The sequence below is a fragment of the Cololabis saira genome, chromosome 6 (genome assembly GCF_033807715.1).
Source record: "Cololabis saira isolate AMF1-May2022 chromosome 6, fColSai1.1, whole genome shotgun sequence".
Taxonomy (NCBI): Eukaryota; Metazoa; Chordata; class Actinopteri; order Beloniformes; family Belonidae; genus Cololabis; species Cololabis saira.
In genome coordinates this window covers 9468803-9485110 of record NC_084592.1, presented here as the reverse complement: position 1 = coordinate 9485110, position 16308 = coordinate 9468803, and the positions used below count along the sequence as shown (strand labels likewise).

At 42.0% G+C, this 16308-nt stretch overlaps 1 protein-coding gene across 1 annotated transcript; it reads left to right on the top strand.

The window, feature by feature from the left end:
* Window positions 1-5391: 5391 nt before the first annotated feature.
* tnfsf11 (TNF superfamily member 11) lies at window positions 5392-15826 on the top strand. The gene is made up of 4 exons (XM_061723228.1): window positions 5392-5840; window positions 7480-7515; window positions 11651-11780; window positions 14027-15826. Exons 1-4 carry the CDS (start codon window positions 5640-5642, stop codon window positions 14509-14511), a joined length of 852 nt encoding a protein of 283 aa, XP_061579212.1. The 5' UTR covers window positions 5392-5639; the 3' UTR covers window positions 14512-15826.
* The last annotated feature ends 482 nt before the right edge of the window (window positions 15827-16308 follow it).

The window sequence follows — 16308 nt, the reverse complement described above, 5'->3', positions numbered from 1 at the left end:
TTGAGAACTTCCACTTGAATGACATGATCCCATTTCTCTTCAGGGATTACTAAAGTTACACTGAATTGGATTTAATTCAGTTCCACTGAATTGACTTCTGTATTCCATAATGTGTGGACAACTATTGTTTTCTAAAGCCAACATAATCGCTTTACTACAGCAGCAATAAGTATATTGGATGGTATGTGTGGTACTGACTATGTGGTTTCAAAAACCACATGATATGAGTTTATTCATAAACATCTTTTGCAGAAACAAACAAACACAAAAACGTTTTATTTCAATAACGTGCTTTGAAAGATTAACTCAAGAAGCTACTGATGACAGACACAACAGAAATCTTTAACTGTTACATCATTAAAACTGTGGTTAACTTCACACTATGACGGAGCACCGTGATGGAGGTGACTGTTGCAAGAAATCTTGATAAGGACGTCTGTGGCCACAATCATGAATCACCACAGCCTTGATGTTGTGAATGAGTTTCTGGACTTGTTGTAAGAGTGGAAACCCAGATTAATTGTCAAGTTTCCTGTTTGTAATTATAGTGTTTGTAATTATAGTAGTAATACTTCCAATGCATCAGTGAAGAACATTGAGAATGGTTGCAGTGACTGGAAATGTAATAGGTGCAGAATAAAAAGAGCTTCATACTTTTGGAAAAATATATGCACAGTTAGACGAGAAGATAATTATCTCTGCCAATTCTGTAAAATAAACATTAAGCTACACCTTGAAACCAGTTTGGGGAAGCTCTGGAAAAATAGGGGCGATGGCATCATGCGCCGCCTCTGCTTGTTATAGCTTGTCATATATTTTCCTTTATGTGCAGATTAAAGAAACAGATATACTGTAGGGGCATGTACAACCAGGATATATATATATATATATATATATATATACATAACAAAAGAAACACAAAATATATATATAAATATATATATATATATATATAAATATATATATATATATATATATATATATATATATATATATATATATATATATATATATATATATATATATATAAATATTTTTATTTTATTTATTTATTTATTTTTAATATAGGTTTATTTTTTTTGTCCTTTATCAACCCACAAGATGGTGTGCAAAAATAGGAATCATAGAGACCATATTAGATGAGCAATTCAGCACATTTTGTGTAAGATGGCTGATAAAACTGTACCTGACTTTATAAGAGATAAAGACTTTTTGAATTTAGGTTGAAGAAAGAAAGGGTTGTTCTTTTCCAATCGTTTTAGTACCAACTGGCAGCATGTCACGTGAGAATTGTTGGTTTTAACAGGTTTAAGTTCCTTCTGATAAATTAGCAGGAATCAGTTCCAGCTGTGTGCGGCTGTGTGTGTGTGTGTGTGTGTGTGTGTGTGTGTGTGTGTGTGTGTGTGTGTGTGTGTGTGTGTGTGTGTGTGTGTGTGTGTGTGTGTGGGTGGTAAATCTGATCGATAAAAATTCACAAAAAATGAGAAGATGTTGAGAGCGAGCTGATTTCCCCCGCTTGCGTTCCATCCCCCCTTTAACACCCAGATGTTACATGTTGTAGGTCTCCTGGCCTGCCAGGGACTTTCTGCCAGGAGGATGTGGTAAATGCATGAATAATTGTTCCAAATGTTGCAATAATTTCAATGTGTTCATTTCTGACTGTTCCAACTTAAAATATATAAAAGCTTTTTTTCAGTAACATAAATGTGCATTTTGATCTTATTTCTGGTCCTATCTTGTTTTAAATAATTGGCGAAGCGATGGATTAAATCATCACGTCATCTGCCGTGCACTTACTACATCCACTGCTTTCACCAAACTAACAGACATCTGCAGAAGACGTCTTCGACCAACGCTGAATAATAGATACTTACAGGGTGTATCCAAGTGCTGTACCCTCAATCCCCACTAGGGGCTAAAATTGAGTCAATTCCCATTTACTGCCATGTCAAATTATTCACTTTTAGAGCAGAAATAAACATATTCCAGCCTAGCGCAAAGTCAAACAAACAAACAGGCAAACAGACATAAAAAAATAGATTTTGCTGGTGAAGACTGTCGGTCATCCAGGTCATGGTACCCCTCAAGGGCTGGAATGAAGGAAACTGGAAGGAATGAAAAGGTATAGAATGTAGGTTCTTATGTACCTCATCAGTTAAAATAACATGAATCCATGTACTTAGGGCCTTCACCCGTGGGGCCACAGCCAGACAATGCCACAGCCGTCCTTCACTAACTCCAGGAGAACCTTATCCGGAGCACCGGCAGTCCTGGCCTCATCTCTGCTAATCCACCTTTTCCTTCAGTCTTTGATTTTGTTTCAGTAGCCACATCTGAAATGAGGATGGGTGAACAGAGTTGAGCAAAATTAATGTAAGCTAACATTCATTAGCATCACAGGTTAGTATGAGCTCAGCTATGCTCTTTGGACGTCGATTGCAACATCTCCGGTGGGGAAGGAGCCTGAAAGTGGGTTTGTGAGGTAAAGAGAGACCAACTAGATGCAGACTGGACCTTATTCCACTCTGGAGTTGGAGAGGACCATGTGGCTGGACAGGGCTCATTTATAACCTCCTGGCTTGGAGGCTGTACGCTAGGTTTTTCCCTCATAGATGAGAGGGTATGTTCCCAGGTCCCAGGTAGGTTTTGGGTTGGTGAACAGACTCTAACCTATGCACCGAACAGCAGTTTTGAATACCTAGCCTTCTAGTCCTTGACAGATCTGCTGGAAAGTCCTCCATAAGGAGACGCCATTGTTATATGGGCAACTTTAATGCTCGTGTATAAATGTTATTAGCACTGTTGTTACTATCACTGTTATTATGCAAGACTATCAATGAATTTGCGGCCATATGCTCTGAACCAGGGATGAAATGAGGAGTTGAGCTGGTGGTGAGTTGGATCAAATGACAAAGGAAGATGCTGTAAAGACCTGCTACGCCCACATTTATTGTGAGGCTTTACTGGGAACATATAACCTTAATATTGTAGAAATACGTATGAAATTAAGTGACTCTTGGGGACATTGAGTTCTGTATATTGTGGGGGTGGTTGGCTGTTGACGTCAACTGGGGATCTCCATAGACTGTGGGAGGAATACTTTAAGGATCTTCTTAATCCCACCAACATGTCTGGAAGGGCTCAGGAAGTGGATGAGAGGCAGCCTGAGATCCTGAAGGGGTCTAGATGTTGAGAGGGCTGAACGTAACTTACAATAACTGATCAGCAGGAACCTCTGCAAGGTAGTTCATCTTGGCCAATCTGAGTACGTCTCCTACTACAGGAACCCTTTCAGCCCCACAATGGTTGCTGAAGGACACTTTTGTAGGGCTGTTCCTGGTAATGGAGACATGTGTCAACGATCTGGTCCCTCAAAAACTACCCAGAACCCCCCGCTCGTGGAAACCCGGCTATCGGTTGCACTCTTTTGCCATACTGATGATACTGTTCATAACTTTTATGGACTGAATTTGTGGGTGCCGCAAAGGAGCGGAGGGGTTCAGGCTTGGTGGTCACAAGATTCCATCTCTGCTTTGTGCGGATGATTTGGTCCTGATGGCTTTGTTGAGTTCTGGTCTTCTTTGATGCTGTTTGGTTGTTCAAGGTTGAAGTGTGGGGGATGAGAATCCGCACTTCCGAATGTTCTCACGCAAAAAAGGGTGGAATGTCCTCTGTGTTGAGAGTGGTGTGCTGCCTCAAGTGGACTAGTTAAACTGTATTGGGATCTTATTCTTAAGGGAAGAGTGGATCAGGAGGTTGACAGGCATCTGCAGTAATGTGAACTGGATACCAGTCTGTTCTGGGGTAGAGAGAGCAGAGGCAAAAGGCAAGGTTGATTTATGTTTCTGTCCTCACCTACGCTCTCTTACTGTGGGTAGTGACCTAAAGAATAAGATTGTAGATACAAGTGGAAGGGAAATTAGTTACCTAGAGGATGTCTGGACTCCCTTAGAGAGAACAGAGAGGGTGAGGAGTTCAGGCCGCCAGGAGGGACTCTGAGTAGATTCACTGCTCTTCTACATGGAGAGGAGCCAGCTGAGGGGGTTTGGGTATCTGGTGAGGATGCTTCCTGGATGATTCTCTCAGGGAGACGGGGGTCTGATTGAACCAGGAAGCACCCCAGAGGTAGACTGGAGGAGGTAGTTGGGGAGAAGGAGCTGCTGCTCTCATGACCCAAATTCAGATGGATTTATGGATGGATGAATGGATGATCATCATTATTATTATTATTATAATTATTAGTAGTAGTAGTAGTATTAGTATTATTAGTATTATTTTAGGTATTTATGTGCATTCTAAACTGAATGAGCTCTGCTGTCTGATCCAAGATGTTGCTTTGTTGGACTGATCAAGTGAGATAACTTTTGGCATAATTGGCAAAAACCAGCCAAAATAACTTTTGACTCCAGTCTTGATGGGACAGTTGCCAATCGTTTCTATGTCACAAAAGAACATTAATGAAGTTAGTTCACAGAGCTACAGGCGACATCTCAGCAAAGGTGACCCTAGAGCAATAAAGGAATAGAAAATGAGAGAATGACCCAAGAGACCAAACAAAAGTCAATCTTACTGTGACAAAAATGTGACTTTACCTCCAAGCCTATAGGGGGACCCCAAGAGCTAAAAATTACAAAAGTTCCTTTTTGATGTTTTAAATGTGTCATTAGAAAATAGGATATTAATTGAATAAATAAACATGACATTATCAAATAGAAGTCTCCAAAAATAGATCGATATGGCATTAAAAAATAAGAGTGTCCTATATAAAAAGCTGCATTTCAAGCTCCTTGGAACATCTGTCATTTAAACCTCACCCTTTAATGCAAATCTCACGCTTTTAGATTTATTAGACAGTGACGAGGTATCTACATGGACGTCATGTATCTATTTCTGGTTTCTGGATTAAATTGCACTAAATTGCGCTTAGAATTTAATTTCACAAACAGAAATAATATATTTATTGAACGAGGACACCAGTAGCAGGTCATACAATCACCAGTTTGGTAGACTGGATTTTATCCAAACATATATATATACTGGACCCACATGATTTTGAATTTTGGTCATAATTTACACAGAACATTTTAAAGCATATTACGAATTAACATTCCGGTTTAAACATTTTTTTTGTAATTTTGCAAGTGAGTTTGATCCAGGTCTTTATTTCGGTGTTTCTATCTGTCCATTTACAACTGTTGGTCTTAATTTAATGTCTCCCCTGTCACTTATTCCACGGCATCCCCATTGCGTTGTTAATTGAGCCTGAGCGGGGTGTTCGTGTGTGTCTACGCGTGTGTGTGTGTGTGTGTGTGTGTGTCATCGAGGGTGTGGACAGGCAGGAGGCGTGGGTAACATGTTAATAACTCTCAGAACAGAGCCTTGAAGGCCATAAAAAGGCCGCTTTACCTGCCGTGTGCTCGGGTCTGCTCCGCTTGACTTGTCCTCCCAGCGTCTCCGGGCCGAGCCGGAGCATCTCTGTGATTGGCTGCAGGAGGAGAGACGCGCTGCCAGCCAGCCAGCCCACCCACCGCTGATTGTAGGGACTCTCGCAGAGCAAGCTTTCCTCTCTCTCCAGCAGTGAGTCTGGGACCTGGCCGCTGGGCTGAACGCACGGCACACACGCAGCAGCAGCGCGCACCATGGCAGCTACGCACAGCGAGTACCGAGCCTACCTGCGGAACACCGTGGACATCGAGGCCGGGCAGCACCGCTTCCACCCGGTGCCCAGCTCGGAGCCCACGTACCGGCCGCTGCTTTTCGGGACCCTCGCTGTTATGGGATTGCTTCAGGTGGCCTCCAGCGTGGCGATCTTGCTGCACCTGACAGGTTATCTGCAAGAGGTAGGCGCAATGTGGGACACCGCGTTGTCCGATTTGGAGTTTTGCTTTTTAAGTCGGAAACATTCACTTGGCCTCAAGTATGTATCTTTTGTGCGGGGACTGTTTACTTATAACACACATAGACTATTATGCGACTTCAAGGAGTCCGATAATATTTGCGCAACTTTATTGTGCCATAAAATGTGAGATAAGTTTCTCAGCCAAGGTTGTAAAAAAATGTCGGTCTGCGCTTTTAAAAGCAATGCACTGATGTGAAGAATGGAAAGAAGCCCCAGCGTGCAGCCAGAAAGGGAGTTTGTGCGCCAAGACTTCGTGCGCTCTTGGCGTCTCTTTGAAGCCGCTGCGCCTCATCCACAGGCGCTGAAAACACTTCTTCCCACGCTGCAAAAACACACCGAGTGACTGATAGCATCTCACGGAGGTTTCGGCGAAGCTTCCCGCGGAGATTAACTAGGGCAGGGAGAACTTTTTTTTTTGTTTTTTTTTTGTTTTTTTTTAATGTTCTTCTCTATGGGCCGCCGCTCAAATCAAAGCGCTTTTGCAGCGATAACATCTCATCATGCGCGTCCCTGCACAATCTCTCACCCTGCGACTGCGATGTGTTTGCAAAGCGCAGATGTTTTCACTTGAGGCTGGCGTTCTTCATGTGCATGTTTATACACCAAACCCCGGCTTGGATTTGTAGCCTCATTTATACAAGTCGTGAGTTGTAAATGTTTGAGTAACAGCAGAGCATTTGTTAAGAAAGGGTCCGAGCAGAACCGGCAACGAGTTCTCCAAATCCTTAAAATCCGCAAAGAGCTTTGTTCACATGAGCTGACATTTGCTGTCCTCGTGGATTTCATTTCTGCAGTCTTGTAAAGTTGCGTTTATATCCCGCCTACATGGTTTTGTTACTTTATGGCGGTTTTGCAGATGAATAATTGTCATGTTTGAACAAGCCAAGAGCGCATGAGCGCGCGTCCGCTCTGCCAGGATGTTCCACGGGTTCACCTGGGGAGCATCTCGACCTTTTACTGTTTCCCTCCACCGCCCGCTTCCTTCTCTGCGTTACATTGCTTTTGGCAGCAGCTCGGTGCAGTGTGGTGGTGGGGGTTTAGTTATGCTCTAGATGTGAGCTGGAAGAAAAAACACTGGAAGTAAAACAAAAAAACAAACAACCAAACAGAAAGGAGCAGAGAGCAAAGTAAAAGTGTTTACTTGGCTCTCAATCTGAGTTTAAGGGCTCTGACTCTGGATTTAGGGAAATCAATCCCAGGTTCACATATTCCCTGGCTGAACGTGACTCAACAGTTATAGAGTTTAAACCTGGACTATGATCTGTCCTCATCACCTGCAGAACCTGGAGATGCCAGAGCAGAACACTGATTTGGTCGGAAATGGGTTTAGATCTTGGTACTTTTATGCATTTGTGTCTACAAATACTTTTAGTTTGTCCTAAAGAGGCCCACTTGCTAAATCAGTTATACTTTTGGCTTGTTGCAGAGGAATGCAAAGAGAAAATAACTTTACTTCCTACTCACATTACTGATAGTTTGAAGGTTTTGGAAACTTTTACCGCCCACACCTGCAGGGAAGCTTAATTTTTTCTTTCTTTTCTTTTTGCTGACCTCCTAACCTCCCTTGTCTCTATCTGCAGGTAGATCTGGCCACAGCCCCGCATCGGCCGATAGAGGTGAGTGTTCACTTTGGCTGATACATAATCCACTTGCAAACACACCAGGCTACCGTTTTCCTCACCAATACCTACCTGTAGGCACGTTTTGACAAAGTATAAAAGTCACAGAGCCAAGAACAATATCTGTGTAAAGCAGCGCAGACGGTGAGCGCACCAGGTATATTGTCTCCTGCCACCGTTAACGGGGGGGGGGGGAGTACCGCGCATGCAGCGGAGTTAGTAGCGCTGTGATGTTTTTAAAAGAATCCAAGTCGCCCTCTGCAATTTTTGCACTGACAGGAGTCATGATTTTCCCACGGGTGTGTTTTCCAATGCGCGCCGCTGCTTCTGTACAGCCAGCATAAAACCCCCAGCTGGTCACACAGGCTGGAGCGAGGTCAGACCGCAGCAGCACAAACACCTCCGGCCAGAAAAGATCCGCAAATCGGGATTTTTCCACAGGTTTTTGATTGATCGTCCCCTCGCACTGCACACACACAGCCAGCAGTTTGCAGCTCCAGCTATGGATGAGTCACTCATTGGCGTCAGTGGTCGCAGCGTCTCTTTGATCATCCCATGAGAGTCGCACTGCTTAATTGTTTAAGTTATATTTTTACATTTTTATTTTTTGAATACATTTTTTTTGTGCCCCCCCCCCAAAAAAAGGGGCAGGGGTGGAAAGTAACAAATTACATTTACTCACGTTACTGTAATCGAGTACTTTTTATGAGTAATTTGTAATTTTCTAAGTAGTTTTTGAAATATGTAATTTTTACTTTTACTCGAGTACATTTTTGACCCAAGTATTTTACTTCGCTACATTTGAACCCCCTCACGTTACTGAGTACAAAATGTATGGTGAAAATCTTGTGGGCATTTTATTTTGGTTTATTGTGAATAGCAGGATCCTGCGGGCATTGGGCACTTTATTTTAGTGTTTGAATACTTGAATACTACTAAAAGGATCATGTTACTGAGCTCAGCTTAGCTTTTACAAGTGTGGATGTGTACTTTAATATGCCTCGAAGTTAATTAAAACAACTTGTGCTGGATTTGATTCGTGACTCATCCTTTTTTTGCATTAAATAACTGAAAGTAACTTTTACTCAAATTATATTTTAAATGAAGTACTTTTGTACTTTTACTCGAGTACATTTTTAGATGAGTACTTTTACTTTTACTATGAGTAGGATTTAAGCAAAGTAAAGATACTTTTACTCCATTACAATTTTTCAGTACTTTTTCCACCTCTGGGGGGGGGGGGGGGTTGGGGTCCCTTTTCTGGCTAGTCTTTTCCAAGCAAAAGTGAAAACCATCCAGTGCAACAACACAGGAGGAGAGCTTTGCTTTGTTTGGTTTCCCATGATGTCTTATGGCTGATTTATGGTCCGCGTTACACCAACGCAGAGCCTACGGCGTAGGGTATTGCGTCGCCGCGTACCCCTACGCCGTACCCTACGGCGTAGACTCTGCGTCGATTTAACGCGGAACCATAAATCATGCTTTAAATTGATGTATTCGTGTTTTTTCCCCGGGTCTCCCGCAGTGGCGTCAATTCAGTGGAAGGTATGGCAAGGTTACGAGTCACAGAACTTAACTTGAGTATCAATCAACACGTCCAGCAAATACTCATCACAGAAGTCTGCTATGTAGCTTATCTGTGTGGTCAAGAACATTGGAACTTTTTCTAATGCAGTCTCGCTCACTGCAAAAACTCAAAATCTTACCAGGAATATTTGTCTTATTTCTAGTTAAAATGTCTCATTTTTATTCAAAAAATCTCATTACACTTAAAACAAGAGTCATTACCAGAAAAATAACTTATTTGACCATTTTCACCTGTTTCAAGTAAATTTACACTCGAAATAAGTAGAAAAATCTGCCAGTGTGACAAGATTTATCTTCTCATTACAAGCAAAACAATATTGTTCCATTGGCAGATTTTTCTACTTATTGTAAGTGAAAATCTACTTGAAACAGGTGAAAATGGTTGTTTTTGAGTCTTGTCTTAAATGTAATGAGATTTTTTTTTTTAAAATGAGACTAAAAATTAGACATTTTAACTAGAAATAAGACTAATATTCTTGTTGAGATTTTGAGTTTTTGCAGTGTATAATAACTAGTGAAATCGATCATGTTGTTCTTATTTGCATTTGTAGTTATTCCATAAATTTATTTAAAAAAAACAAACATTTTAAATTTAACCCTTGAAGCAAAGGTGTGGCGGCTGCCATACCTTGCCATACTCAATTGACGCCCCTGGTCTCCCGGGCGGGCGGAGCGCTCACACGAGCCACCCAGCCTGTGTTTGGCCCGCGGGGAGTTTTATGAGGTGTGAGGTTGACATGTCCACTTGGCTCGGTCAGCGCCGAGACTGCCCAGGAGTTTGTTAGAGAGGAGGGAGGACATGTCATCTCGTCTGATGTGACTCTCGGTCGGGGCCTGTGGTGAGAACAAGGGGCCATGAATCAGCCGCGGTTCACAATCTTAGTGTTTATAATGTGTGCAGAGAAACTCCGCTGGCATTGTGAAACCCAAAGAGAATATCTGCTTTGGTGGCCATCTCTCCGAGTGAGAGGACTTTTGTTCTGGGGGTAGGCGAACATCTCAGAAACCACTCATCAAACATAATAGACATGTTGAATGATGCATGCGGGGCATAGTTACAAGGCTGAGCTGAAAGCCTGCATGCAAGTGTGGCACTGCAGGACCGAGCATGCGCAGTCAGGTCGCTTTGGAGCAGGGCGCATATTTCTTGGCAGACACTTTTTTTTTTCTTCCTCTGTCTGCTGCAAAGTGGTTGATTTTTAATCTTAGCTCACACTGTAGCCTGAGAAGGTGCCAGCAGGCGACTGCTACTTTGTTGAATTAATCCCTTCTGGTTGAAGAGGTATGAAGTGGTCTCGCCACAAATCAAGAAAGATTCCACATCGCAGGGCCAATCGGGGATTTGTTCATGATCACCCTGAGTGCGAGGCATTGTTTATGCTCGTCTCGTTTCCAAGATATGCACCATAAACATGTTTGTGCAACAAATTGTTTTTGAAGGACACACAGCGTGAATCTTAGATGGAGATCCACGCACATTTGTCTGGACTTGCGCACAGATTCCTAGAGCTATATCAGCTCAGTGCAGGTGCAGTGTTGCAAAACCACGTTAACGGTGCTGGCTGCGCTCGCTCTGCAGCCCGCTTTATTTGGACTGTGTGTTTGCATGGGGGTTTTTAAGTTGGCATGTTTAAAAATTTCATGCTTCTCAACACTCGTCATTTTCTTTTTTTTTTCATCTTGGCTCACACTTACTGTGAGATGATACTACCAGGATTCCTGAGATTACTGGATCACAGGAAATTGCCCTGAAACCATAAAACAAGTTTTAACACCTTTAGGATATAATCACACCCCAATCAATCTAGATATATTTTCACCTTAGTTCATAAATCATAACATGTATTTGTCTACTGCAAATATAGATAAATGTGTTGAAGTGACACACCTTTAAGAGTGTAATTTCACTCTGTCATAATCTTTCTTGTGTACATCCCGGTAAATAGACAGAAGCAAAGACAGGTATTTACACCTGATGCTTTAATTTCATGCCAGATGAGTGGGAAAGTTGGCAGGGCCTGTGCAAAAACTGTTTACTTGCTTGGAAACCTTGTTTTTCCTCTATTGTATACGCTCTGTCTTGCCCGAAGACAGCCCAGCTCAGACTGTGGATGGCGGCGTCATCGTGGCCTCGAATAGAATAGGATGGAGGGGCTGAATGCAATCCAGATAGTTTTTTTGCCAAATTCGTGAGAAGCTCAAACTTTCTGAAAAGTTACACTCACCAGGAGGCCTCCCTCTCTCACTGCCTGCAGCCTCAAATATAACCACGGATGTAATTGGAGTTAGCAGACTGGCCAAAGAGGATGGATAATGTATTCAGACATGCAGTCAGTGGGTGCTCATAGGCTTAATGTCTTCATATAAAACCACATAACTCCATACCAGCAGACGGTCATCAGGAGGGACAACTGAACTAAATTGTGTTATGCCCACATTCTGTCATCGCTCAAAGAAAATGGTGCTTGAGAATGCAGGCTCTCAATTCAGATGCTGCTGACCATCGTTCAATATTCACTAAATTCGTTTTTCTTTTTCTCTGCAGGAGGTGCAGACCGAGCCAGTGCTAAACGCCCTGAAAGACCCAAGGAAACCCAAACGAACGAAAACTCCAGCTAAAGAGAACCTGCCATCAGCTCATCTACCGATCTTAGCACCTCAGATGTTCTTTCAGAGTGAGTCCAGTTGATGCTACATCCTTTTATTACGGGACCAGAAACATTCATCCACCACAAAAGTTATGGTTCTAATTTTCTAATAAACGTTGGAGTCGGAACATTTGTCTCCCCCTTGTGGAAACGGCAGTAAATACCCAAAGATCTTCAGCACGTGTTCATGGTGGAGTTGGAGTAACTGTCAACATGAGCATTTCCAAATGTTTTTCCAGACACAAACATGTCGCCAGTTCCATCTCTGTTGTCTCTCTCTTCTGTTAGAGTTCTCACGTGATGAAAAGCCAAACCTGTGGAGTACAGACTCCACAGTTCATGTCGCTGTCAATGACTCTTTTAGTTTGCCTCCCAGAAGACCCTTTTCCTCTTTCGTTTGGCAGGACAACAGATATTTCTTGGTTTCCTCCAAGAATTTACCACCATCCTCTTAGTTGATGTATCTGTTCTTTTTCTGTCTCCTTAGCCACTTCCCCCTTTCTGACAAACCGATCATTACTGGTTAATCTGCATTGGTTGTGCCAATGTAGGAATGTTGCTGCAGACATCGGATCTAAACTCAGGCATTTCTCGTGTTCTCGTGCTGTACAGAAAGATGGCCGCGATAATCCACATTAGTACAGTCTCATTTTAACCGTCAGCACGTTTGCACCTATGTGTACTGGGATAGGTTTTTCTTTTCTATGCCAGATACTGCTGACAGAATAGTTTCTCTTGTCTGGACTGAGATCAGTTTAAAACTGCCTGGTCAAATAAAGTCACTAATATTATGTTGGAGCCCCTTAGATCTGATTACCAAAACCATTAGTTTTTACATAGTTTTAATAAGTTTATGCACTACCAAAACATTTATTTCCATCCAATTTTGCACAGAATTTTCACCAATAATTGGTATTGATTCAATTCTTCTCCTGCACATCTCAGAGATTCTGGATGAGGTTGTGGTTTAGACTCTACAGTAGCCACTCCATGTGTTAAGTGATGTCTCGTGCTTCCTGGACCACCCTGTTCCAGTTAGTGCCCAACGTTTCCATCTTGAACAAGCCCATGCCACCAGGGAGGATAAAAATCTATTTTTAGAAATGTGGTCAGGTCAACAGACCTCATTTTTGAGGAGCACACCTACCTGTCCAACCGAAGTAATCCCAGATAATCTTCACACACGGGTGTGCACAGAAGGCACTAGGCATGCTGGGTACAAGACTTCACCCTGATGCACCTGTCCCCCTGGAGCAGGATAAATCTGGACCATTTTTCCATCGCTCTAATCTGGTCGATCACTCTAATCATTATGACTTTTTCCCATCTGAACCTTTTTCGTTTTAGCCTCACTGGTCCCTGGTTTTGTGACGACAAACCCAACTGTTTACTTTCAAAGCATTCCCTTCTCCTGGCATTAGTCGGGTGCAAACTGTCTTAGATTCACTATTAAACGTTTCCGCAAACTCCTCCGTTTCATAATGTCTCTCTCCATGGTACGTTCAAAATCAAAATTCAAGGAAATCCAACCGCATTTCCTTGATGATGGTTCACCACTATCATTTTAGGGTTTGATCATGTGTTTAGCTTTTTGAACGCAGTTTTAACCGTTTTGTCAATCTTCTTATTTGTTTACTTGCTGCTGACCAATAATTTGATCCTTCATCTTTTCCACGACCACAGGACGTGTCTTCTGACATGTTTGTTTAAGGAATGAGAAGCTACTCACTTTTTGGTCAGAGTTAAATCCCGTTTTGGCTGCAAAAGCATACAAATCACTACAGAGCTTCTCCAAAGAAATGCTCTTACCAATTTGTGTCGTAAAATCCAGGTGGGGCCTTTTTTTGGTCCGGCAGTGTTTTTATAAGCACAACCGGACATTATCGTGTGCTAGATCCATTAAGCTGTAGTGAGGGAACTTGTTTGGTCAGCATTAGCCTATTTGAAATGAACGTTTTAAACATTAATGTTGTCCATGAATTTAAAACAGTTCCCACTGGAGTTTGATATTTACACCAGTAATTAACTGTTGTGTGGTTAACTAAGCCAAGCCAACACCGGTTTGCTAAATGTGATACGTGACAAATAAAGAAGGTTATTTTTGTATAAAAGGGTTAAATACCATATACCAATACTCAAATACCAAATATTAGCAAAAAAATCCTAGCTGCTAACATGTTACTTACTAAGAACTAACAGATTTCTAATTTTGCAATTTGACCTGAAACAGTTGGACCAACCAAAACTTCTTTTTCGTCCTTGTTGTCACACAGAGATTGAACAGGTCAACATCGACTGGGATAAAGACCATGGAGACATCCGCCAGATGGGGTACGAGAAGGGGAAACTGATGGTGATGGAGTCGGGTTTCTACTACGTCTATGCCAAGACCTGCTTCCGCTACTACGCCATCGAGGACAGCGGTCAGGCTGGAATCCCCCCCGCGGATGTGAGCAACGCCCACCGGAGGGATCCCGGCCTGAACACCAGGATCTCTCCAGTGGACGTGAACAACCCCCAACTCATCCAGTACGTCTACCACGAGAGCATCAAACAGAACAGGAAGGCTGTGGTGCTGATGAAGACGGGCACCACCATGCGCTTGAACGGCACAAGCTATAACATGTACTGCGCCCAGCAGGGCCGAGGGGTTCACCTGTTCAAGGGGGACACCTTGTCTGTCAACGTGTCCAATGCCTGGATGTTGGACAAGGAGCCGGAAGGGACGTACTTTGGTGCCATAAAATTGGGTAACTGAAACTTTAAACACATGAGGAGCGGACATGCTACTGAACTTTTTTTTTTAATATGCCAAAGAACCACTGTTAGAGATTTGTAATATTGATCTGTCAAAAGAGAGTTTTCTTTCTTTTATTCCACAAGTGTGTTTTGTTGTTCTGCATTGTTTTTCATCAAATAACCTTGTCTTCCGCGAGGAAAACTAATGGTATGGTAATCACCTGTTAAAAAATGTGTCCTTCCACTTTCCCACAGAGATTTTGTCCAAAATAGTACTGGAGTTTTATTGGACATGTCTGTTAAGTGTGGTATGTTGCATTAGACAATTTTGATACATTTTGGTTTAGATTACTCCATTAAGACTCACGTATTGTGTTTATACACTAATTAAACAAATCACAAGGGAATAACTAAGGAAGAGAGTTTTGTTGGAAAGAAATACAGCAGGAAAAGATTTATCGGCGCTCGCTGTTGGGAAAAACAATGTTCAGAAGAAGCACTTTATTTGATAGAGCATCTGCTTGTGCTTAGTGGATTATAAAAGTAACAAGACTGTCAGGGATGTGTGTGTGTGTGTGTGATCCACAGCAGTGAATGCATCAGTGTGTTCCTGAACGTTTTTGGAAGCAGGAACAAAAGGGGCAATGAGGTGCCTTCACAGCAAGTAACTCAGCAGCTTGACTCCATGAAAGAGTAACTTTTGACGCTACGTCTTTTTAAAGCAACAAAACCAGTGCGTGCTCCAAAAAAACTCATCCAATTTTTTTGTCTCAAGTGGCCATTGAAGGCATTTACTCGACAATGTCACTTCTACCGAGAGGGAAGTGACATCTGTTTGTTTTGTTTGTGACGATCAACAAGCGATGCAGATAGCTGGACTGTCTGACCAATGACATGAATAGACTCTGGTCTTCAACCAGAGGAACCAAATTGAGTTTGGTTCGTCTTTAACTTAAATGTTGTTTTTCATTTGCCTCTTCACTGAGGTAAATGGGAATATGCACTAAATATTTATTTATTAGCAATAGAAGTACAGAGACAGTTCATTGTTAAAGTGACCTATCGGCTGTAAAAGTCATTTATATATTATGTCTGTATGACATTTATTATGCAGCACTTAGAGAAAATAGTAGACACGCTTTTTGTTTATTAAAACACAGGGGCTTCATTTCAAATTTTATATTTATGTATCTTGATTTTGACAATTCTGTGTGTACTTGTCTATCCAAAAGCAGTATGGATCTAATGTTCCTTCTATAAGATTGTAGCATATCTGTAAGAGCTTCATCTGATAGGTTTTTTTCATTCAGTTTTCCTATTATTTATGTTTGTGTATGTTTTAATAAAAAAACTACTTTTTTAAAAGTGTTTTATGTGTATTAAAATGACCTGATTGAGGCTGTTGTACGTTGTGATTAAAACTCACATGATTAGGTCACAGCCTTCTTACTTGCTTAACAGAGCAGCCTAACTTGCATTGATAATCTGCAAAAAACCCAGGAAAAGTCAACACTTTTACAGCAGTTGTTGAAGTCATGCTGCACTATCTGGTTACAGAAGGGGGGAAAAAAAGTAGTTTTGAGAAGCTGCCAACTGCTGCTGCAGCCCTGCTAACTCACAGCAGACATTTGGCCAGCAGCTCACAGCGACCTACCGAGCAAACTAAAAACAGACTGCACAGGAATAATGATGATAATTTCATTATTACACTGTGATCTATGTGTCATTTTGATCACTTGGTCTGCCTTGATGCCCCCCAGAGAGAAACTTGAAATGCTGGACCAGACAATCCCTCCATTGTCTGTTCCTGGGCGTT

Coding starts and splice junctions, on each gene's coding strand:
- tnfsf11 (XM_061723228.1), top strand. CDS start 5,640: ATGGCAGCTACGCACAGCGAGTACCGAGCCTACCTGCGGAACACCGTG. Junction 5,841..7,479: donor TGACAGGTTATCTGCAAGAG/GTAGGCGCAATG, acceptor CTCTATCTGCAG/GTAGATCTGGCCACAGCCCC. Junction 11,781..14,026: donor ACCTCAGATGTTCTTTCAGA/GTGAGTCCAGTT, acceptor GTTGTCACACAG/AGATTGAACAGGTCAACATC.